The sequence below is a fragment of the Tasmannia lanceolata genome, unplaced genomic scaffold (assembly GCF_043159265.1).
Source record: "Tasmannia lanceolata isolate RefF3 unplaced genomic scaffold, GAP_Taslan_0.1 ptg000018l, whole genome shotgun sequence".
In the NCBI taxonomy this organism is placed as follows: domain Eukaryota; kingdom Viridiplantae; phylum Streptophyta; class Magnoliopsida; order Canellales; family Winteraceae; genus Tasmannia; species Tasmannia lanceolata.
This window is the reverse complement of record NW_027518695.1, coordinates 19,483,790-19,507,906: the sequence shown is the minus strand read 5'-3', so window position 1 is coordinate 19,507,906 and position 24,117 is coordinate 19,483,790. Positions and strand designations below refer to the sequence as shown.

The 24,117-nt window shown below is 40.9% G+C and overlaps 1 protein-coding gene across 1 annotated transcript; it reads left to right on the top strand.

Annotated features, from left to right (window-relative positions):
* Positions 1-602: 602 nt before the first annotated feature.
* On the top strand, positions 603-23,113 carry LOC143852059 (DEK domain-containing chromatin-associated protein 3-like). The gene is made up of 12 exons (XM_077361560.1): positions 603-726; positions 1,239-2,022; positions 2,120-2,153; positions 11,813-11,892; positions 19,835-19,891; positions 20,113-20,223; positions 20,605-20,685; positions 20,824-20,907; positions 21,373-21,820; positions 22,040-22,155; positions 22,277-22,307; positions 22,385-23,113. Exons 2-12 carry the CDS (start codon positions 1,321-1,323, stop codon positions 22,525-22,527), a joined length of 1,887 nt encoding a protein of 628 aa, XP_077217675.1. The 5' UTR covers positions 603-726; positions 1,239-1,320; the 3' UTR covers positions 22,528-23,113.
* Positions 23,114-24,117: the final 1,004 nt, after the last annotated feature.

The following is a 24,117-nucleotide window of genomic DNA, read 5'->3' as shown; positions in this document are numbered from 1 at the left end:
TTGTGGTTACAGGTAGAATCAACGGACGAGATCAAGTCCTCATGGCACATGTAAGCCCAAAGAGTGAATGTTAAGAAAGAGTCTAAAAAGCACCTTGTTCTTAGCATTTTTACAAAGAATATTATTTGTTGCAAGTCACTTGCGTTGAATTCCAGCTAAGTAATTAACTATAATTAAAGGGCGATGATATTGTCACCCCCCCTAAATTACGCATTCGCTCCCCTTTTGGCTTGATTTGACGTCAAAAAGCATTAATAAGGGGGGCGAATGCGTACGCAGGGGGGGTGACAATATCATCGCCCTAATTAAATTCTATTATCTTGAAAAAGTTGTACAAAACGACAAAATTAAAGAGTGTCATACAAATATGATATTCACAATCCTAATTTTTGATAAACACACTAAATCACCTTGTCTTATACTATTTAATCAGCTGTAAAAGGTTATCACAATTCCCAAGAAGCTCTGGAAGTAAGAATCCAGTTAAAATAGAAAAGACAAGATGATTTAGTGCAATTATCAAGACATGGTAAATTTCAAAAATCATCCGACACGGAATTTAGTTAAACTCCATTTAAATCCATGTTTGAAGTCCGAACTATAAAACCCTAGAAAGGTCCGAGGAGGGAAAAAAAAGCTCCCTTTTTTATAGTGTAAGACTCAGAGAGCTTTTTAACGCAAATCTCTTCGATTTTTTCTGATTTCGTGAAGATCTCGAATTCAATTGTAAGGCGATCTTCTTATCTTCTATTTTAATTAATTTTGATCTGTAGAATTTTTTCTCTTAAAGTTTCTTTAATGGCGGAAATTCCTTGTCTTTTGCTTAGGGTTTTGTAATTTCAGATAAATTTGATAAAAAAAAAAACTTCTTTTTTATTCGAATTTAGTCTTTCTTTTTGTATTTTAGGTTCTGGTTTAAGCTTACATGTATTTTAATGGCGAAGATCGAGGTTTTAGGTCTCTGGATTTTCTGATTTTTCCCCTTTCTGAAATTCTCTGTTTTCCTTTTTTTTTTTTACACCATAAAAAAGATAATTTGAACCCACGTATTCAATTTTTACATTGAGGAACCTTCAATTTATGATAATATCCATCGAGATTAACCATAATCATATCATTTATCCATGAGGGCCTTATTATAGTACGCAAGGTTTAGTTGAAATTATCTTTTTAATGTATGTTTGGTGAAGAAAATTGGAATTGAATCCGTCTGAGCTTCTATGGTTTGTTTTTTTCAGGGGAATTTTTCTTAATCTTGTTTTGAGTTTTGAGCTGTTAGTTGCTGCATTGGTTGCTGAAACTTGAATTTATAGAGTAGAAATGGTTGAACCAGAGGCAGAGTGTGAAGCTGCTGTGACGTCGGATAATGGGATTGATCCTACTGAGAATACGGGTGAGACTGTTATTGAAATTAAAGAGGAGGGAAAAAATGGAGTCGAAGAAGTAAAAGAAGAAGGAAAAAAGGATGGTAAAGCCGATGATGTGAAAATGGAGGAGGGTCACGATCAGAAGGAAGTGAAAGTGAGCGAAAAAGAAGAAGCTGAGTCTGTTAGAATGGAGGTAGACGATGAGTTAAAGGAAGAGGAGAGCCTAAAGAATGAGGAGAAGGCTGATGAGAGTAAGGTGGAAAAAGGGGAGGAGGAGAGCGAAAAGAGAGAGGAGAAGGCTGGTGAGAGTAAGTTGGAGAAACGATCAAATAAACGGAGCAGAAAACGTAAAGCTGGTGGGAAAAAGGGATCAGACAAAAAGGAGGTAGATTATAAAAAGACCCAGAAAGTGGAAGTGAAGAAAAAGGAGGTGGATGAGAAAATAGTTGAGTCAGAAGCAAATACCAAGGAGACAGATAAGGAAAATGCTGAGAAAGGGGAAACAATGAAGAAAGAAGCGGATGATAAGAAGACCAAAGGTTTGAGTACACCTGTTGCTTCCTTTATGGATCGCCCTGTACGCGAAAGAAAATCTGTTGAGAGGTTGGTGGCTTCGATTGAGAAAGAACCGTTTAAGGAGTTCCAAATTGACAAGGTATTTCTTTTGTCTATTTTTGTGGTTCCTTGTTTGTTCAGACTGAATTCTGCATGCATGTCATGCTGAGATTGTCTTCCCCTTTTGCCTCTTGCAGGGCCGAGGCACACCTCTAAAAGATATTCCAAATGGTATACTTCTGAACTGATCTATTTACTCCCTTTTTTTGTGCGCATTAATTTTTTAACGGAGGCTCGTCATATATTGTGAATAAGCACGGCAATCATAGTTGTTAATATTTCTTTTCCATCCGTAAGCTACGTTTATCTGCTTGTAATTTTTATTTTCACTCATTCTTTTGGAATCATACTTTTTTTTAAAACTGAGTTGCCATAAATTCAGACTGAAGGATATACTTGGAACAAACCGCCATCACTTATTTTTTGAGGAAGGGACAGAACTGTTTCTAGTAGTTTACTGGTGCCATCTTAATTGCTACTGTATGAGTCCAAATCATACTGTTGTCTAATGGTCAAATTTTACCTGAGTGACAGTTGCAACATGTGCCTCTCTACCTCAGTTATTTCTTCCTTTGCTTACACGCTATGTTGCATCATTTCCTGGTCTTTCCACATTTGCTTTCTCAACTCTTAGGATTCATACTGTTTAGTGGATGTTCTGGTTTTGCTAGCTCAATCATGGTAACATATAAGTGTTAGAGCAAGGTTTTGAGGGTACAAGGTTTAGGTGGAAAAGTTCACTAACATGCAAGGGAATGAAGAACGGTGTCGGAGAGCACGGAAGACAAAGAGATGAAAGAGAAAGGGGAAGAAGAAAATAAGAGGGAAGAGAGAGATCATAAGAGGAGAGGAAATGTGCTCTTAATTAATTATACAAAAATTGAACGTCCAATACATCAGCCCCTATATATATGGGCAATTTAAAGCAATCGATAGAAAAAAATAAAATAAAGTAAAATATCTAAAGGGCAATTATGCCACTTATTGGGCCCAACGGGCTTGCAACCGTGCCTAGAATAAGTTTGAAGTGGGCGCCTATGATTTCTATCATTTCTTCTTGGCTGAAAAAAACTCTCCTCCGGAGAGTGAAGAAGGCGGTACTGCTCCAAGAAGTCAGGGTCAAGGTGGCGAAGCTCCAACTCTGTAAGCCAAGTGGCGTCTAAATCGGGCCGCCGACGCCAATTGACAAGATAATGCTAGAATCTGTCATGTCGTGACGTGACAATCTCATTGGCAATTATTGTCTCAATCTAGTCGCAAGGTTTTAAATTTTGGTTTCGGTGTCGGTTTCTGCCACCACCGAAACCTTTCGGGGTTTCGGGTCGAAATTTCTGCCAAAATCATGTAAAAATATGATTATGATTTCGTTTATTTTTTTAATTTCGACCTAAATGTCTAAAATTTCAGTGTCAATTTCGGCGATTTCAGTTGAAATTTCGGCTATTTCGGTGGAAATTATAACATTTCGGTATATATTTTTAAAATAAAACGTCCAGAAATGAAATTTCACATTTCGGCGGCATGGTTGAAATTTCGGTGCAAATTATAACATTTCGGTGTACATTTTTAAAATTTTGGTGGAAATTTTGTAAAAAAATCCAAAAATGAAATTTCAGTTCATTTCAACCGAAATTTTGGCGATATTTCATCGACATTTCAGAATTTCGGTGAAATTCTAGTAAAATTTCGGCGAAATCTTGTAAAGGAACGACTTCATGTAAATTTCGTTTCGGTTTGTGCCGAAACCGAAATATTTTGGCTTCAACCGAAATTTAAAACCATGTCTTGTCGGCATAAAACTACGAGATAGGTGGAACAATAGGCACCAGGGCTGGAACAGAAGAGTTAGCACCGAAGCTCATCCTATATAATCCTAGTGGAGTCTGAATCGGGTAGACGACGCCAGTTAACAAGATAATGTTAGAATCTGCCATAGCTTGAAGCGACAATCTCATTGGCATGCATCGTCTCAATATGGTCTGCATGAGGCTACGAGATAGGTGGAATGACAAGCACCGAGATTGGAACAGAAGAGCTAGCACTTCGGCTTGTAGAAACAGTCACGAAGCTAGAGGCAATCACGCCCCCTCCCCTCGAAATTTTGATTTTCCCCTAAAGCTTTGAATTTTTTTCGTAAGTTAGCATTTTTCTTGGCTCTCTTTCTCTTTCTAAGATCCCACCAAGGATATTCCTCTTTGGCTTTGCTGAGATTTTATTAGGTTTGGGTGCCAATTCCACTCTCCATATTGGTGTTTTTTCATCTCTCTTTCTCTCTCTCTACAAGATCCCACCAAAGATGACTCTTTGACGAGATTTTATAAGGTGTGTGCGTGTCAATTCCGCTCTCCTGATGTAACAGTGGGCCCACTTCAAAGAATTATCCAAAATTTTTAGCTCTCTCTCTCTCTCTCTCTCTCTCTCTCTCTCTCTGATAAAACGAACAAAGGTGAAGGATGACCCTTCTAGAGATAACTTAAACAGGTAACCGAAGTCCAATTTTTTTCAAAAAGTACTGTTGGCCCACTTCATAGGATGATCCAAATTGTTCATTTGATGGGCCACAATGTAAATACGTTGCACTTGGTAAATCATCTCCATAGGATGACCCTAACCCTCAGATCTATAATGGGATTGCCCTTTATAGAAACCTCTATAGATTAGAGGGATAGTATCATCTATGGAGATGATTTATCAGAAACTTCAGCTGAACAACACTGAAATGTGTACTTTCGGTGTTGGTCCCGGCTTAAATCCGAAATTTCGGTTGAAATTTTGGCATTTCGGGTGAAATTTAAAACCATGGGATCATCCTATGAAGTGGGCTCCATAATACCTTTTGAAAAATACTGGACTTCATGTGCACAACATTTAAAATCTAGAAAATTATTGGGATTTTCATAGCAGAAAGCCATCCTTTTTAGGGGGCATGGGATTTATTAAAACACTACCATTCTTTAGCCATGCTATGCATGGGTGTAAAATAGTTGGCCTCACTCATTATAACATGAGGTGTAAATAGTGGGCCCAACCACATCAAAGTATGAGGTCTAAATTGTGTGGTCCACCTTATGCATTGGTTGGGGGGACATAGTCGGGCTGCCCCACCTATCAAAACATGAAGTGTAAAATGGTAGGCCCCATGTATCAAAACATGAAGTGTAGAATGGTTGGCCCTAACCTGCTATAGCAACCATACTTTTCCCCCCTTGAGTAAATTTCTGGCTCCATCCCTGTGTAGAAACATCTGTCAACAGAGTAGGGAGCTCAAAGGAGGTACCTCGATAAGTAATAAGGTATTCTACATTGAAGATGACACTAATATTCATATCAACAAGTTAATTAAATAAGCATTAGGGTTGTACTTACGAATGATACAAGAAGGACCAATAGTTTGGGCATGTAACTTTTTGTACGAATGGCAGGGATAGTGCTTAGGGCGCACATGAAGCATGACATAGCCCCCATTCATTAAATTCAAGGTTCCTACGATGCAAATTAGCAATAGGTTTATAGTCTATATTGTTAGAATAAGCCTATATGCCTATGGGCATTTTAGTCATTGTACATCTCTTTATTATATTATAAATAAATGAGTGAGGGGGAGAAGCCCTAAGTCACTTTTTCACTTTTCTCTCTCAACTTGGTATCAGAACCTTAGGGTTCTTGATCCAAAACCTAACCCTAGCCGCCATCTTCTCCGTCAACCTCTAACCCTAATCATCTGTCTCGCTCAGCCCTACCCTCGTTCCTCTCTCTCCTTCTCTGTTTCCCTTCCCCTACTATCCTACTCGAACCCTTCTTCCCCTCTCTGTCGCCCCAACCTTTCTCCTCCACCCGCCCCTTGCCCGCAGACAGCCAATACGACCGCACACCTCCACTGTCTCCTACAGCCAATACGACCCCACCCATTTATCTCCCTCGCCTCTTCAGCCGGGAATCTAAATTTGCCCCCCCCGGCCACACACACACACACCCCCACCGAGAATCTGGATTTGCACCCCCCCCACACAAATTTCCCAGGAATATTAATTCCGGAAAAGTTTTTCCTGGGAACCTGATTTGCGCACCCCCCCAAAATTTTCCGTGAAAATTAATCCGGGGAAGTTTTTCTCGGAAACCTGATTCGCCCCGCCATCCACTGTCCCCTGTTTTAGACCAATTCCAGGTCAGCCTCCCCACAATTTCCAACCCACGCTCACTCCAACCGAACCAAACCTATTTCATTATTTAGAAGCCTTCTTCTTCTCATCTATGTGCTGAACACTTTTCTTTCTTTCTTTTTGTCTTTCATTTTCCCAACCCTCTTCCTGTTCCTTTATGGACTTCTCTAGTTTCTTGTCCTTTCCTTCGGATATTGTCATATGATCAACTCTCGGGATTAGTTGGTTCTGTCTATTCGTTTTTCATTTTTTTTTTTGCTATGGGTCGTGGTTTCTCTGTTTCTCTACATTTCCTGTCAGTATGGATCCTCCCGGCATTGTTGATCCTTCTCTAGCATGACCATTGAGGTCAGTGCTTCATCCACACCCTCGGCTTCTTCTTCGTCTTCTCAATTGGCACATGTGGAAAATTCCTATCCACAGTTGAATATTGCCAAGTTTGATGGAACCAACTACTTACCCTGGAAGGTTGCGGTTGAGACATATCTTCTTGGCCGGGGTAAAGTACGCTTTCTTCGCGAGGATCCTCCCTCGCTAAAGGATCCTCTATATACACGTTGGGAGCAGGAAGATGCGCTGATTCAGAGTCTCCTATGGCAGAGTATGACTCCATACATTTATTCTACTATGATTCTTCTTCCGACTGCGAAGGAGGTCTGGGATCACACGGCCGTGACGTATTCTGGGGCTGAGAACCTGACTTGCATCTGCTCTACTTACTCTAATGCGGCTCCGTCGTGGCGACATGTCACTTGAGGCTCATTATGGGAAGTTCACTTCATTATGCCAGCAGCTTGATGTCTTCATGCCCCTTACCTCTGATGTTCATGTTCTCCGGCGTCAACGGGAACAGATTCATGTCGTACACTATCTTGAGAGCCTTGGCCCAGAGTTTACACATCTGCGCCATCAGATTCTTGGTTCTGGAGATATTCCTTCGTTGCGCGAGGTCTATTTCCGCGCCTAGCAGTGTGTTGGCGCGACCCCCTCCCGTCCTATTTCTGATAGTTCGGCTCTTGCCGCATATGATGGAGGTGGTGGTCCTCGTCCTTTCCGGGGTGGTGGTTCTTTTTCCCGGGCTCGTGGACGCGGTGGCCGTGTTGGCAGTGAGCGTGGTCGCCCTTATTACACCCACTGCCAGTGTGATGGCCATGTCATTGAGACTTGTTATATGCTGCATCCAAGGCTTCGCCCGTCCCGATCAGCCCACCTCAGCACCTTTGGTTCGTCTGACACAGTAGCCACTACTCCTGCTGATGACTCATTCTCCTTCACCAGGGCAGACTATGAGGAGCTCCAGCGTCTTTGTCAGAGGCTTTGCCCGGCCAGGTAGTTCACACACTACGATACTCTCTAGCTCTGGGTCCTGGATTATTGACTCAGAAGCCTCAAACCATATGACTGGTAACTCATCACAGCTTTCTTCTTTTCGCTCATTTCCATCTGATTTTCAGTCCATTACTTTAGCTGATGGTTCCACTACACCTATTACTGGTATTGGTACCACCTGTCCTTCACCTAATCTCTCTCTATCTGTAGTTTTGTGTGTATCTAAGTCTCCTTTTAGTTTATTATCTGTTAGCCAAATTAGCAAAAATTTGTCGTGCTCTATCTTATTCTTTCCTTCTTACTGTCTTTTTCAGGATCTTTCGACTGGGAGGATGATTTGATCGGGTCGTGAGGTGGATGGCCTATACCGTCTTGACTGGAGCCCTTCTTCGTCGGCCTTACACAGTTCCGTGGATGCCTTTCAGTGGCACTGTCGACTGGGTCACCCCTCCCTTCAGCGTCTCCGACAGACATCTTTAGTTCCTAGTTCTATTTCTCATTTTCATTGTCAGTTTTGTGAACTCGGGAAGCATCATCGAGTGTCTTTCCCTTCCCGAGTTGTTACTAGGGTTGATAGTTTATTTCAGTTAGTTCATTGCGATATATGGGGTCCTTCTCGCATCAAATAATGGATTCCAGTACTTTGTGGTTTTTATTGATGATTACTCACGCATGACTTGGTTGTATCTTCTGAAAGACCGCTCTCAGGTTTTCTCTGCTTTTAAAAATTTTCATGATGAAATAAAAAATCAATTTAGTACTAATCTTAAATGCCTGCGTACTGATAATGCTCGTGAGTTTTTCTCTACTACTGATGGCTTTCAGGACTATCTCTCTTCTCATGGCATCCCTCATCAATCATCATGTGCATACACGTCGCAGCAGAATGGCGTCGCAGAAAGGAAACTGCGATATCTACTTGAGGTGGCTCGCACACTCCTCTTTGAGATGCAGGTTCCTAAATCCTTTTGGTCTGACGCCATTCTCACTGCTTGTTTCCTATCCAACCGTCTTCCGTCTTCGGTGCTTCACGGTGATTCTCCATTTCACATAGTTTATCCACATTAGGACCCATTCTCCCTTACGCTGCGCGTCTTTCGCTGCGTATGTTTTGTTCATCATTTGGGTCCTGGCCGTGATAAGCTGGATCATCGTTTAGAACGATGTATTTTTCTGGGTCACTCTCGCACCCAGAAAGGATACCGTTGCTACAGTCCACGGCTGTGCTGATGGTATGTATCAGCTGACGTCACATTTTTCGAATAAGAACCATTCTTTGGCTCTTCCTCTGGTCCTTCCAATGTCAGATCAGAACCCGAGGTGACTATTTCTCTTCCTGAGCTATCTCCCATTCCTACTACTCCTATTGCACATCCTCCTGCTTGTCCTTCTGGACAAGTCGACTCGTGTGCTCCCAGGGTAGCTCGTACCCCTACTACAACCCAATATAAACGTCGTCCACAGCAGGCACGTCCCTCGCAAGCCGAGAAATTGTCCTCACAGGCAGAGATCTTCTTACCCCCTCCTCAGGTATCTGATTCTCCTATTGCTTCCCGTACTCTTTCCCATTCTACTGCTCACCCGCTTTCTAATTTCGTTTCTTATGATCGTCTAACTCTCCCTTTCAAAAGCTTTGTCTTTTCTATGTCTTCTGCTGTGTTACCACAGTCTTTGGATGAGGCTCTCCTCCACCCAGGCTGGCGGGCTGCAATGGACCTTGAAATGGGCGCTCTTCAGTCCAACAACACAAGGATCTTGTCTCTCTACCTGCCGGCGCTCGACCAGTTGGCTGCCGATGGGTCTTCTCCCTTAAGTATCTTCCTGATGGCACGGTTGATCGACTAAAGGCACGTCTGGTGGCAAAGGGTTACACTCAGATATTCGGTGTAGACTACCATGAGACGTTTTCTCCAGTTGTGAAGATGCCTTCTGTCCGTGTTCTACTCTCCCTCGTCGTTAATAATAGTTGGACTCTTCACCAGCTAGATGTGAAGAACGCCTTTCTGCATGGCGACCTACTTGAAGAAGTGTATATGGAGCAACCGCCAGGTTATGTTGCTCAGGGGGAGTTGTCCTCATCTATCTGTCGACTCAGAAAAGCGATTTATGGGTTAAAGCAGTCACCACGTGTTTGGTTTGGTAGATTTAGTGAGGTAGTTATGAGGTTTGGTCTCAAACAGTGTGCTGTAGATGACTCTGTATTCAGCTATCAGTCCTTAGCAGGATGCATTATGTTGATTGTATACGTCGATAGCATCATTGTTACAGGCAGTGACTCAGGGGGAATTAAAAAATTGAAAGACTTCTTACAAAATGAATTTGCAACAAAGGACTTGGGACGTCTCAGATACTTTCTTGGGATATAAGTTGCGTACTCCTCTCGTGGTTTATCTTTATCTCAAAGGAAGTATGTTCTTGATTTGTTAGAAGAGACAGGAAATCTTGGTGTGAAACCAGTAGTTGCACCCATGGATCCAAATGTGAAATTGGTTCCAGAAGAGGGTGATTTGTTGAAAGATCCTGGTAGGTATAGAAGACTTGTGGGCAAGCTCATATACCTTACCGTTACTCGTCCTGATATATCCTATGCCGTTGGGGTAGTTAGCCAGTACATGATCTCTCCTCGCATATCTCATTGGAACGCAGTGGTTCAAATTCTCAAGTATCTGAAGGGTGCTCCAGGGAAATGATTACTATTCAAACGGCATGGTCATACACGGATTGAGGGGTTCTCAGATGCTGATTGGGCTGGATCTTCTGCGGATAGGAGATCGACTATCGAGTATTGTACCTTTGTTGGAGGTAACCTGGTTTCATGGAGAAGTAAGAAACAGGATGTCATTGCGAAATCGAGTGCAGAAGCAGAATATAGAGCCATGGCGCATACTACGACTCAGATTATTTGGTTGGGGTCACTCTTAACTGAGATTGGTATTGGATTTCCCTCTCCTTCACAGTTATATTGTGAAAACAGGGCAGCCATCTATATTGCGACAAATCTTGTCTTCCATGAGAGAACTAAACATATCGAAGTCGACTGTCATTTCATTCGTCGGAGGATTCAGAAAGGGGAGATACGCGCTGTATTCACTCGTTCTGTAGAACAGTTGGCAGATATGTTCACAAAACCATTGAATAACTCCAAGCTTAGTGATATATGTAACAAGCTAGGAATGTATAATTTATACGTTCCAGCTTGAGGGGGAGTGTTAGAATAAGCCTATATGCCTATTGGCATTTTAGTCATTGTACATCTCTTTATTATATTATAAATAAATGAGTTAGGGGGAGAAGCCCTAACTCACTTTTTCTCTTTTCTCACATTTCTCTCTCAACATATATTACTAAAAAATTTATGGCATATATCAACGTGCAAATCATGGATGTGTTTGGCAAAAGAATCAGCTAAATCATGGATGTGTTTGGCAAAAGAATCAGCTAAATCAGATGAATGAGAATCAGGGTGTAGAAGGATTAGGTCAATGGGCTGCCAACGGGTGACTCCATGAACAATCTCAAAGGGACTGTTACCAGTAGAACTATTAACCGTATTTATTGTATGCAAACTGAACATTAGGCAATAACAAATGCCATGTACCCGGACAATCACCTACCAAACAACTCAACAAGTCACCTACACTACGGTTAATGACCTTAGTTTGATCATTGGTCTAGGGATAGTTTCAAAGAGTTTCCAAAGTGTCTTCCAAAAATAACTAACAAATTTAACATCCCTGTCTGATACAATGGAGGTAGGTAAGTTTTGTTACAAGGAATGAAATGAGCTTTTTTTGTGAAAATCTATCCACCACAACAAGAATGGAATCATGTCCTCTAGCTGTCCTAGGCATCTCAAGGACAAAATCCATACTAACATGCCACAGAGTGTGTAGAATAGGTAAATGGCATGCACAAGCTAGTGTTATGCTTCCTAGCTTTACCTAATTGGTATGTGCGGCAGTGGGACACAATCCACACGACATCCCTCTTCAAGGATGGCTAGTAAAATTGACCCCAACTAGTTCAGCGATCTTATCCCTCCTAAAGTTTCCGGCAAGCCCACCGGCATGCAACTCCCAAACTAAGAAGTTTCTAAGACACCTTTTGAGATATGCCTTTTGCATGAGCACTTTTCATTAGGAGGCTTGTTTTGTTGTGTGATAAAACCCTCTTTTGACTTTATTTTGTCCTTTTTCTTTGCATTTGAATTTGATTTAACCACCATTAATTCAATTTATCAGTTACTTAGTAGTTCTTTACTTCTTTATATGAGATATGATGGATGTTCTCATGGAACAATGAAAGGGTCAAGTTCAATTCTTGTATTTGGTACCATTTCAGTGGCGTTCAAGTTATCAAGAAGGAAAACTGATGATATTGTTAAGATGCTTCACATGATTCTTTTCGGAAGGAGAGGAAAGGTAATTCAGAATATGCCTTGGATGGTTGTTTTGTTTAAATTCAAATTTTGGACAGGTTTAATTTATCGTTGCTGACACCATATGTTTCTGTAACTTCCATGTTTAAAATGCTTTTAAATGTTGTCATGCTAATTGTGCTTCAGGTGCTCTTAAATTAGCTTCTTTCCTTTAGGTGTCCTGATATAGTGAGAGATGGATTCAAAAAATTCAAACATGAATGAGGAGACTGCAGCACTAAAAGAGCTTGGTTGGAGTTTGTTTGTTTTTTCAAAACCTGAGCAAAACTATCAAAGGAAATTAGAAATGCACATTTATATTCCTTCCATGTTTACTCTCAACACCTTTATTATACAAATCTCAAACAAAGTATTGGAATTCTACTTGGGGAAGTTTTCTTAGTCTTACCAATCTATCAAGTCTTGAATTATATTAACTTCTAAATAACTAATTTATCGTAAATCACAATCCTGTCATTGAGAGGAATGAAGCTCTTAATAATTATAGATTCATGTGAATGATTTCAATTGTGTTTGCCAATCTATGAGTTGTTGTTTTTGTTTCTTTTTTGTATGGAAGGGGTTGCTTCTCACAATCAAATTTCACCTTATCCAGTATTTTCCTTCACCAAGGAATTCTCACAACATCCACCATCAAATGCTACCTTGTACTCCTTTCTGGTCATCGTAAACATAGTCCAGAAAATGCTTGAAGAAAACCATCTTGCTTTTCTTCTTTGCTTGAAACGGATAGAGCTCAACGTATGATAAAAACTTCCCCTTCATCCATAAAGTAACCTCATTCAAATCTTCATCATATTTTGTTTGCCAATCCCTCTTCGTCTATATTTTTTTGACATTCATTCGATATGTTTCTTAATTCCATAATACAACTCAAACAATTGATGATATATACTTAGCTTTATTAATGATGCAGCCTCAAGTCTCAGAAAAGAAGTAAAATTCCCATCAGGACTCAAAAAATCTAAGGAATGGAATGGCTAATATGACCATTGTTTGTATATTTAAAGGGAGTTTTTATATGGTGTCCAGATGTAGGTCCCAGTATTTTTAAAATAATACAGTGGGGCTCACATGGTTCAATGATCCAAAATATTCATTTGTTGGGCCCTGACTTAGATAGGTCATACCCCGAAGATCGACTCCATTGTCTAATCCTAGCAATCCGGTCTGTGGAGGGTTAGGAATAGGTATCCTCTGGAAATGATTTTTGTGGCACAACCTATCCCAACGAATGAATGGTCTGGTTCATGGGCCCCATTATATATATATTTTTTGAAATACTTGCGTCGATGTGCTAACAGCATATAAAAGCTCCTTTGAAGGGATATGTAGAAGTCTTGTTGGAAAAAAGAACTAGAGAGCTTTACTATTCAAATAGGAATAACAAAACTTAAATATAATAAAGGAAACCTCAAAAAATTAGAATTTTCCAGTGGGTTTATTTTCCACCCGCCATGAAAATTTGTGTGTGTGTGTGTGCGTGCGTGCACGCGCGCGGGCAGGCATTTCAACTCGACCAGGTGCAATTCTAGCTCCTCCTATGGTAGGGTTGTTGAACAGGTTGCTTATTGGTGGTATTATCTCTAGTGTTCATATAATTAATAATAGGGTGTTCGTTAGCATTGGACATACATGCTTCTATTCTATTTTGGCCCCAACCATTCCGTGTTAGAATTGCATTTGGCCCTCCTTCCACTTCTTTTTTCTATTCACTGATATCCTGTAGCGTCGTCCTCTTCAGACTAGAAAACTATTTATTTCCTTTGCCAGGTGCATATAATTCTGAACATGAGAGCATGGTTACGGGAGTCATGTTCGTCTCCTTGGCTGCTACCTTCTCCAAGGCCGGGATTGCGTCTGTTTGGGCTTGGGCGGTTCGTCTCCTTTGTTTTTTCCCCTGATTCCCGCTCATTGCGTCATTAGACTTCCAATAGCCCCTCTCTTGCTCACGTGGCAATAACAATAGCTGTTAGCGTTGTATTGATTTTCAACTCAATTGTCCTGCCATCTTCACTTCAAGTTGATACATGTTATCTAGTTTCAAAAGTTTATATAATGAAATTTAGTCTTGGAGCCTCCCCACTCGGCGTGGCAAACTATGAACATCCAACAATAACTAGTAGTGCCTAGCTGAAGTGTTGCCACCAGGAAGGTGAATCCTGATGTCGACTTGAATCTTGTGAAGTTGGGGCCTGTACTCTCTTTACCGGAACCTACTACAGCGCGATAAGAATCAAGGAGATTGACAAACTAGAAGAGGATATGCATAGCATGGTGGTAGGGAGGGTCTTGAGACTTCTTTCCATGATGTGAGCCTTGAAAAGTTTTAGGAAGATAATGGGAGGAAGTTAAAAAAAGAACTTATAGAAGGTTGGAAAAAATAGAAAAAGTTAGGAAGGATGAGAGAAGAGGTAGATGAAAGGGCTTGAGATGCAAGTTCCCCAGTTATAGTTTCAGGTGTCGTTGCAAGATTTGTGCAAAGTTCTAGACCAGAACCGTTTAGGAACAAAGACCTAAAAGAGGGAGAGAATTTAATAGGCTTTGAAGGTAAGAAAGAAAGTGTGCTGAACCGAATCAAAGTGGGAGGGGTACAATGAGGCCAAGCGGCATTGCGAAGTGTAGATGAGAACCAAGAGAAGATGCGGAGCTTTGCAAAAATAATAGGGAGAGAGGAAGCTTAGATTGTCATAAACCCTACAGCAGCTGATGAGAAAAAATTGATAAAATGCCTGGTAGGTGAAGTGGACGAGCGAGAGCTTGATCCGAGAGTCCTATAGGAGTGGACCGAGTGGACCGCTAACAAATGGCTGACATATGGAAAAAGTGGAGGTGAAGGAACTTGGATCATACCTCTTCGTGCTAGCCGACAAAAAGGAAGCCACTAGGATCAACAATCTGGTAGGGGAAGCGAGGGTTGGTGGTGGATATTGCAACGACTTTACCTGTGGTACCCTGCATGTCAAACAGGGCTGTTCACTACTTGGATCTTTGTTTTAGGCATCCCATTGCATGCCTAAGCTGAAGAAGTCCATTGGATCTACTTTCGGTTGGGTCTTAGGGGTAGGCATGATTTCAATCATGTGGTGGAGAATAGATCGACTAAGAGTGAAGATCCCCACCACGGAGTGGAGGAGATTATACAAGTTGGTGAGATTGAAAGTAGGAGATACCTGATTTACTGTAGAAGTAATGGCCGAGGTGGTCACTGGGCTAGAGGGTCAAACGATGCTTGAACGAGATTTGTCACATGGGAAGGTACAGAACTAAGAGAAGGTTTCTGATATTTTTTCGGCAGTCAAACTCCGACGATGGTGTAGAGTAGCTGGGAAGGAGACATCGGGGATGATGAGGTGGCACTTTCCATTGGCTCGGCATGGCTAGGCCCACACAGCTAAGAGAATCTTCGAGCAGTGCACCGTCCTTGGGCCCTACGTTATCCATGTCAAATTTCTGACACAATTTTGGCTGTCAAAATCAATCAGTTTTCACGGCTGGATTGAATTCGCTGGCATCATTAAGCCTGGATGAGAGAGACTGTGTTCGAAGGATATTTCTCGACAATTGGCAGGTTTCAAATATAATATCAGCCCTTCTGATCAATATAAGAAAGAATGAAAGAATAGCAAAAGATGACGTATAAAAGGCGAAAACATGTATTTTTCATATAGGGTATTTGTGGGTTTTGTCGGCTGTCATCAGTGTAAAATCAGGCGTGTCTAGAGCACATGTTGATGTGCTGGTGAGCAAGGTTTTAAATTTCGGTCCTCATCGAAACCGAAAATTCAGCCAAAATCCTGAAATTTCGGTCGAAATTCGGTAGAAGATATCGAAATCCCATATTTTTCTCCCGAAATTTCGGTAATTTCAGGTGAAATTCTGTAAAGGAATAAATAAATAATATTTTATCAAATATTTCGCAGAAATTTCCATAATTTCGACCAAAATTTAGGCAATTTAGGTTTCGGAACGTTTCGATTTCGGTCCTCACTGAAATCCGAAATTTAAACCCTTGCTGGTGAGTTGCCTCGCCATCTCAGAAACCTGGTCGGGTAGAATCGGACTGAGTCAAGCTGAACAAGTTCAGTGGCAAAGTGGCAAACTCGGCCCTTGGGTACAATCATGAAGGAGATGGTACTGTATTTGGGGACCCTAGACTGAAGCTGAGCTGATCCCAAAGTTCAGTGTTTGCCACTCTGGGGTCTGTACATCGCGGAGGGTGTAGATACCGTGAACCCAGCATTCCTGGACCTAATGGTTTTGGGTGATCAGCTTCCACAAACAATGGTTGTTGTTGTCTCCCTCCCTGCCTTAACGGAGGGTGAGCATGGACATAGGCAGGAGAATGTCAAATTGAGAAGTGTTCCAATGTGGGCGGTCCTCGACAAACAACAGATGTTCCATGGAAAACCATGGCTATTGCAATTTGGGGGAGAGGTTCCAGGAGAGGACTGAAGTGGGGGCCACACCTGTGCCCCAACCAGTAGAGGGATATCATCTTCCCAACCCAGATTCGGAGTGGGTAGTAGAGAGCCGTGGGCCGAGCCCTTCTAAGAACCAAAGGACGGGAATTATTGTGGACCAATCATGGCCTTCTAAGAAATATCAGCTCTGACCACGAATGTGGGTTCCGCTTTACAAAGAGGTCGAAAAGTTTGAGCGGCTTTAGGTGTGGCTTCTCTAATCCTTGTGGCGTCAAATTACATGGAATCCTCATTGACCTCCTTGAATGGTGTGTTCGGTGTTCATGAGGTGTTCATGAGCTACGGTTCTCAAAACCTTCTTGACAGATCAACCTCCATAAGTGCTCTGAGTCTTGTGCACCTCTTCCTGGGGTGTATAAGATAGATGGCTGTGAGTAGGGGTGCAAGTTTGGCCCTGTCCGCCCTGACCCGCCCTGAGCCCGAACATGGTCTGGGCTGGATTTTCCAACCCTGAGGGCGGCTCAGGGTTCATTTTTTAGGCCCTGACTCAGGGTCGGGACGGATCGGGTTTTGGGTTAATACCTCGGGTCATCCTGACCTGGCCCGACCCTAAGTTTTCTATTATAGAATTGAACCATCTGTGCATGTTTCTTTTGCTAATGTTTTCTATTATCTTGGATTGATGTTTCTTTAGATTATTATTGTTAATTGTCTCTGCTGCCCGTCATGTTGTTGAATTCATATTGTCTTATTTTGTTCCCCTTCTCTGTTTATTGATCATTTTGTTCTATATGATATGTGGTTGCTTTATTTTTGCACTCTTAAAATGTATTTTCACTAGGGTCAATCAGGGCCAGCCAGGTCCGGCCCTGCCCAATCAGGGCGGGTCAGGGCCGCGCTGAGCCCTGTAGGGCTGGCAATGGGTTGAGGGTTTTCGGCCCTAACTCAGGGTCAGGGCGGGTCAGGGCCGAGATAATGGGATCCAGGTTTGGGCTAGGGTTTTGAAAAACCCGACCCTGTTGCAGCCCTAGCTGTGAGGATTTCAATTCTAAGCTGGTCCTTGTCAACTAGCTGCTGATTAAGATGGTCGCCCCCTGATACTAGGGTCTCGGTAGATGTGTCTTACCATAGCTCCACATTATCTAATGAGACCTTGGCGCTGGATGTGACTAACCCTGCCGAGCAACGTATCTGGTGGTCTCATTGGTATGATCACTGTGAGACTCCTTAGCTATGTTATTGTATGGAACATCTGGACGGAAAGAAATAATCGGATCTTTGAAGACAAGGAAAGGAGGTTGAGTTGGGTCATCTTGCAGATCAAAATTGAATTGATTTCATGGATCAAAGATAAAATGAGAATCAGTTATACAATAGGGGATATTTTTAGGAATTGGAACTCTATAATTTGGGAGAAGGTCAAGGAAAATATTGCACCAGAATGGAAACCCCCGCCGCCGGGTTGGTTCAAGATGAATTTCGACGGAAGCTCGATAGGTAATCCTGGAAAGGCGGGGATTGGTGCTGTTATTCGGAATAGTAAGGAGACAATAGTGATGACTTTCTTTGGACCGGTGGGAGTTTGTGACGCTAATGAGGCTGAGGTAAGAGCACTCCTTTTTGGGCTCAAATAGTTTTCAAAGAATAAGTTGGGACCGTTAATAGTAGAAGGGGACTCTTCTAACACTGTTGCTTGGGCAACTACAAACCAAAACGGACCTTGGAGATTGCAAAACTTTATCACTGAAATAAGTGATCTGGTGCGTGAACTTCTTCCGTCAATTGAACATAGGAAGATATCGATGAACGAGGTGGCGGATCGTTTGGCCAAAGAGGGTGTATTGAGGGAATCCATGTCCATTTTCATTGCACCAGTGATAGCGGGGTTTGTAAACGACTTGTAAAAGCGTTGTATTTTCTCCTGTTTTGCTCCACGGCGGGGCTGTATCTGATGTTCGTGGGGTCATCTTGTCCCCTGGTTGTTTTCTTCTTTGAATAATAAAAGTCAATTTTCCAAAAAAAAAAAACGACTCCTTAGCTCAGTAAGAACAAAGAGCCGGTTTGAATTGCACATGCCAGAAATGTGCAAAGTGATGGGCTTGTCTTTTGCTAGCCTGGAGATCGCCAGAGTACTTCCCTTCCCTGGGACTTCTAGATGTTAAAAAACCCTCCCCGGCTTAAAGGGACAAAAATAATGTTTCCCGAAAGGACAGGGAGCTCGTAAGGTTAGAATTTATTGTAAACTATGATATCAGATATGGACATATGAGCTCTGGTATTAGATCAAAATGCATCTGTAGTTCGGAGGGAGCCGAATGCGTGTGGTTTCTTTACTTCCTCTCCCGGCATGTACAATGGCTGGGCTCCTCCATTAACATAAAGGGTTTGATCAAAATCCCTTGGTAAGAATGTGATCTTCAATTTTGCCTAAAAATTGTCCCATGTAGGTAGTTATTACTTCCCTTTTTGGTTCTCTTCCTGCTTGATATGCTTTTGCCAGAAGGAAGCGTGTCCCCAGATTTTGTTCCCACAAATTTGTTTTGGTCAATCTCACTAGGATCCTTCCATTTGAAGAAGTTTTCGATGGAATTGACCCATTCAAGGAAATTATTTCGCTCTAATCCTCCATCAAACTTGTCGACGGTTTTTTAATTATAATTTTATTAAGTGGAGCATAAGAACAAGAAGTTTGAGGTCTTAAAACAAAGGGAAGTGACAACTAACTAAACCAAAACAGAAGAAGCATAGTCAGGGAAGCTGGAAAAATTCTTGAGGAAGATAATCACAATTCATAATATCATCTCTGTTGATTCTCCAAAGAGCTAGCTGAGCTGCATCCTAGTTGGGTGATCGTCAAACGTGACGAACCTTAATGTCTTGACCCTTGAGCAAATTGTGAATCTCCTCAATCGCATCTGCGAACCTCCATGGATAGCTGAGCCCATCTTTCACCCGTATGACAACATTGAGAGAATGGCACTCAATGGTAAGGTTATCCAACAAGGTCTGCTAATTTACTCTAGAGAAATGTCAAATTCTAGGCAAGTCTACTGAACCTACCAAACTGGTACTAATATCAACCACTAAACCACAAAATCGAAACAAAAAACAAATTTCCATTGAATAGTCCAGGAATACACATGCTTTACATCATGTTCCCAGTTGCTATTGGACCCTCCACTTCTCTGGGCAATAATTACTGTAACTGTACTGATTTTCGTAGATGACAGAAGTAGCTCTGATAGCCTAATTTCATTCATTTGAATGAGGTTGGGGACTTGGATTTTTTTTCTTTTTAAAAATAATGTGATTTTAATTGTTTTAGCTTTCAAATTCATTTTTGGTTTCTGTTATAATTATTTATCGAAAATTGATATATTTTGTTAATTTTTTTAGCTTTTAAATTCATTTTTGGTTTCTGTTATAAATCTTTATCCAAAATTCGTATATTATGCAACTCTGCTTTCTTGACAAAAGATTATTCATGCATATGTATTGCAGGCAATTCAATTCAGAAGTAACATTTCCCAATTCTCTGGCTTTGCATGGCATGATGCGGTAAGAAACTCAAAACTCAGGGAAGCAACCTGGTCTTTCCATTTGCCCTTGTTGTTTTTCGACATCCTTATTGGGGTGGTGGAAATGAGCATGCTCTGTCCATTCTTATGTGTCTGCTACCTGGTTTATTTGACATACTGAGCTTTATGGAATGACAGTGATGAATGGCATGTCCACTTGCATATTTCAGCTTCATAATTTATCTTTTAATTTCACTACAGGAAAAGCAAAAAATGAAAATGAAAGAGAAACTTGATAAATGTGTCAAAGAAAAACTGTTGGAGTTTTGCGATCTGCTTGATATACCTGTTGTGAAAACTACAGCGAGGAAGGTTGGTTTATTTCATTACGGCTACTTATTGGCACAACACTTTTCGGCTAGTAAGAACTTGTCATTGCAACACTACTGAGGCTGATCATGTCACTTTATGCCTGGTTTGAAATTTCGGTCGATCGGATTTTGGCCTGGTTCGACACCGAAAGTACCCTGTTCGGTGTCCATCCTGGATATCGGTCGAAATTTGGCCAAATTTACCTCTCTCTCTCTTTTTTTTTTAAGTTTTTCCGGATTTTTATATTTTTTCCGATTTTTACGGACTTTCGGCTGAAATTTTGGCATTTCAGCCGAAATTTCGATTTCGGCCAAGGCCAAAACCGATACTGAAACTGAAATTTCAAACCTTGACTTTATGTGCCTTGTGATGTACATGTAGGAAGATCTTGTGGCAAAGCTATTGGACTTTATGGAGGCTCCTCATGCTATGACTGACGTCTTACTTGCAGAGAAAGAGCAGGTTTGTCTTTAAGTAAATCTTCTTTGAATTAGATGTTATCTAAAAGCAACCACTTTGTAGCCTTGGACTGTTATCTTAATTCATACCTACTATTTTATTTTATTTTTTGAAAATTAAACTTACCTATTATGTTGCCAGTCAAACAAAAGAAAGCGCAAAAGGACAGTCATAACAAGTGCCTCGAAGAAGCCTGTAAGCACAACTGCAAAGCGCTCAGCTAAGGTATCTCAGATCTATCCCTGCTCAAAAGCTGTCCAATCTATTCATTATGTGTCAATCTCTAGATGTCTTATTTTGTTGGGCATCTTGAATTTTATGTATGGATTTTTAGCGCCAGCATTTGGGTTCAAATTATTATAAATGCTCTTGTATGTAGGATTACTTATTGGGATTTGCTAGCCAATTTCATGGAGAACAGCCACATAGGTTGACTTTTTGGCAGATTTGTCTTATTCATTTAATTCATCTGAGGTGGCTGTTCTCACATGCCAAAGTCAGCCGCGAAATGGCTTTCCGCGAAATTGGCTAGCGAATCCCTTAAATATTACTGATCTTGACACTATAATTTTCATATTATCTTCATTGGAGCAAAGCTTTGTGGATGGTTGCTTTATGGCATTACATTATTTTGTTTTATTGTTGTTTCTCTTGTTTGTTTCACATGGCGTTTATTTTTATATTCCACAGAAACAGAGAACGAGTGACGACACTCCGAAAGCAAAAGAAAAGATCACTGCTCCGGAAACAGAAGATGAAGGTGAAGGAGAAGATCAAGGAAATGAGAACGGCGTAGCCAATAGAGATGAGGATGAAGTGCCCGAGCATTCTGGAAGTGACAAAGATGGAGATGAGTTTGAAGATGAGGACGATAAAGATTCAGAAAAGGGAAAACAAGGCTCAAAGAAGTCATCAAATAAAGGCTCTACTGGGAAGGCTAATGCCAAGAAAGTGACGACTCCAAAGAAAGCACCTGCTGCAATACCCACAAAAAGCCCCTCCAAAACACCTTCCAAGGACTCCAAGGCCAATAGCATTAGTAATACAAGCCCAAAGGTCTTCTCGCGGAAGAAGAAGAGTGAGGACATAGCTCCAAAATACTCAACTGCAACAAAAGCTAGCCCTAAGGAAAAATCTGGTAATACTTGTTCCTTCATCTTAATGGTCTCCCTATTTGTTTTAAAGTGTGGTTCGGTTTGGTTTCAAGCTTCTCAATTTGCCCAAATCAGTGGTTGTTTTGGTTTCATAAACTAACCACACTTCTTAATTTGAGCAAGCGACATTAGAAATGGTACGAGTCTGTTTTTTTATTCATTTATGCTGACTGCTATCTGAAATTGTTCGGGATTTCATGAAGGTAAAAAGGAGACGAAAGGGAAGGAAAGATCTAAATTGAAAGTGGAATCTGGTCCTAGTGCAAAGGAATTAAGGAAGACCATCTGTGAAATACTAAAAGAAGTCGATTTTAACACGGTGCGATATATGTTAAAGAAGTTCTTGAGAAGGCTTGGTGTTTAAAACTTTATTATACAGAAAATAACTACTTAGACAACTAATTTTCCTGACTCTGTATTTTGTCATTCTTGTTCCTCAGGCAACATTCACCGACATTCTCAAGCAACTTGGTTCGCCCCATTGACCCCAATTTTATATTTTGATTTTAGATACTTCTGCATTTCTGATGAAATTCTACCTTCTCCAGCTCGCCATTTCCGTACAGATCTTACACCTAGAAAATCGGCTATAAAACTCATGGTCCAAGAAGAGCTGACCAAGCTAGCCGAGGAGGCTGAAGAAGACGATGAAGAAAATCTCGAAGCTGCTGGCCGAGAAGTGGAGGCATGATGAAGATAAACCAACACACACATGACAGTGGTATTTATTCTCTGCTAAACTAATCATGCCTCTAAATCATCTCCCAATTTTCTTCTCTGCAAAACAATTAATCATCCTGTGTATTACATGCTATGTATAAATAATATAGATCTGTAGGAATTTTCTTTTCATAAATTATCTGCCCTATAGAAACTACTAGCAGCTGGTGTTTGGTGTCTTGTTCTGTACAACATTTGATAGAATTAGCCAAAATGACATCTACCCAAGGAAGTAGGATTCTTCCCTGGGAGCCTTCGATTCCCGCTTTCGACTCCCGTTTCGATTCCCGCTCTGGCAACTTTGAGTAGGATTCTTCCCTGGGAGCCTTCGATTCCCGCTCTGGTAACCTTGCATCTACCTCTCCAAAATCAAAATGGTTGTAGAAACATCTACATTTTAAATGTATCTCTGTTTGCATGAGTTTACTCTGACATCAGATTGCAATTTGATAAACACTGAAGTAGGAAGAATGGTTGTGTATAAACTATACACAGAAATTGAGTGTATATGCACATCGAAGCAGACCCACCACTCTGTTTTGATGGTGTTTTCTGTATTGCAGATTGTTTGCTTGATCTTAAAATGGTCTATACGATTAGGATCATTTGATTGGTGGATCAGAGTATGGGTAAGTGATTACATGAAGGGCAATTCATTTAGGCTCAGATGGGTTTTCTTATAAAAACAGTGAACATTGTATGGAGGTTTTTGATTGAGACAGGGATCAATGCCACCAGCATGAAAGATGTAGAATTTTAGTAAAATAACTGAAAAACGATAGGAAAGAACTCATACGCGGAACAAGGGCAACCATTTGAAAATACGTTTGTTTCTTATCATTTTTTGGCCACATGGACACCTTACAACAACGCATGCCGAACGAGGGGATACGGGTGATTGTTGGCATCCATAGGAATTAGTCCGGCAAAAAAAAAAAAAAAAAAAACTGACTGCAAGAAAGAAGAGGAAGAAGACGAATAAGAAGGAAAAAGAAAATTCAGAGCCAGCAAAATAAGCAAAAATAAATACATTTGCAGAAGATCAGGTAGACTCGCAAAAAAAGAAAAGAAAAGTCAGGCCTACTAGTCAAAAGATCGCCTGCTGGCCAAAAAAAAAAAAAGGGATCTATGGGAAAAATCATGTTTGTTTGAAATCGACCAATTTTTTGCTTAGTCGACCCGATATTTCTTCTCTATCCAATTTTTTTGCGAGTCAACCTGATTTTTGCAAATGTATTTATAGTTTTTCTGACTAGGATTGTTCTTTTTTTCATCTTCTTCCTCTTTTTTCATCTTCTTCCTGGGTTGTAGCAATTGTTGAAATAAATAAAATGAAGATGAATGTGTTACATGGAATAAAAATGAAAATTTAAAATGATGTATAAAGGAAAACACTTCCAAAATGGGATTTCTTTTGGAATATATAGACAACATGGAATTTGTTGGGCGCCAATGCTCACCCCTAATAAAACCTGCCGATCTACTTCAGCAAACACATAGAAATATCCTATGATCTTGCACAACAAGATAGAGAAAATATGTGCCAAGTACAACCACAAAG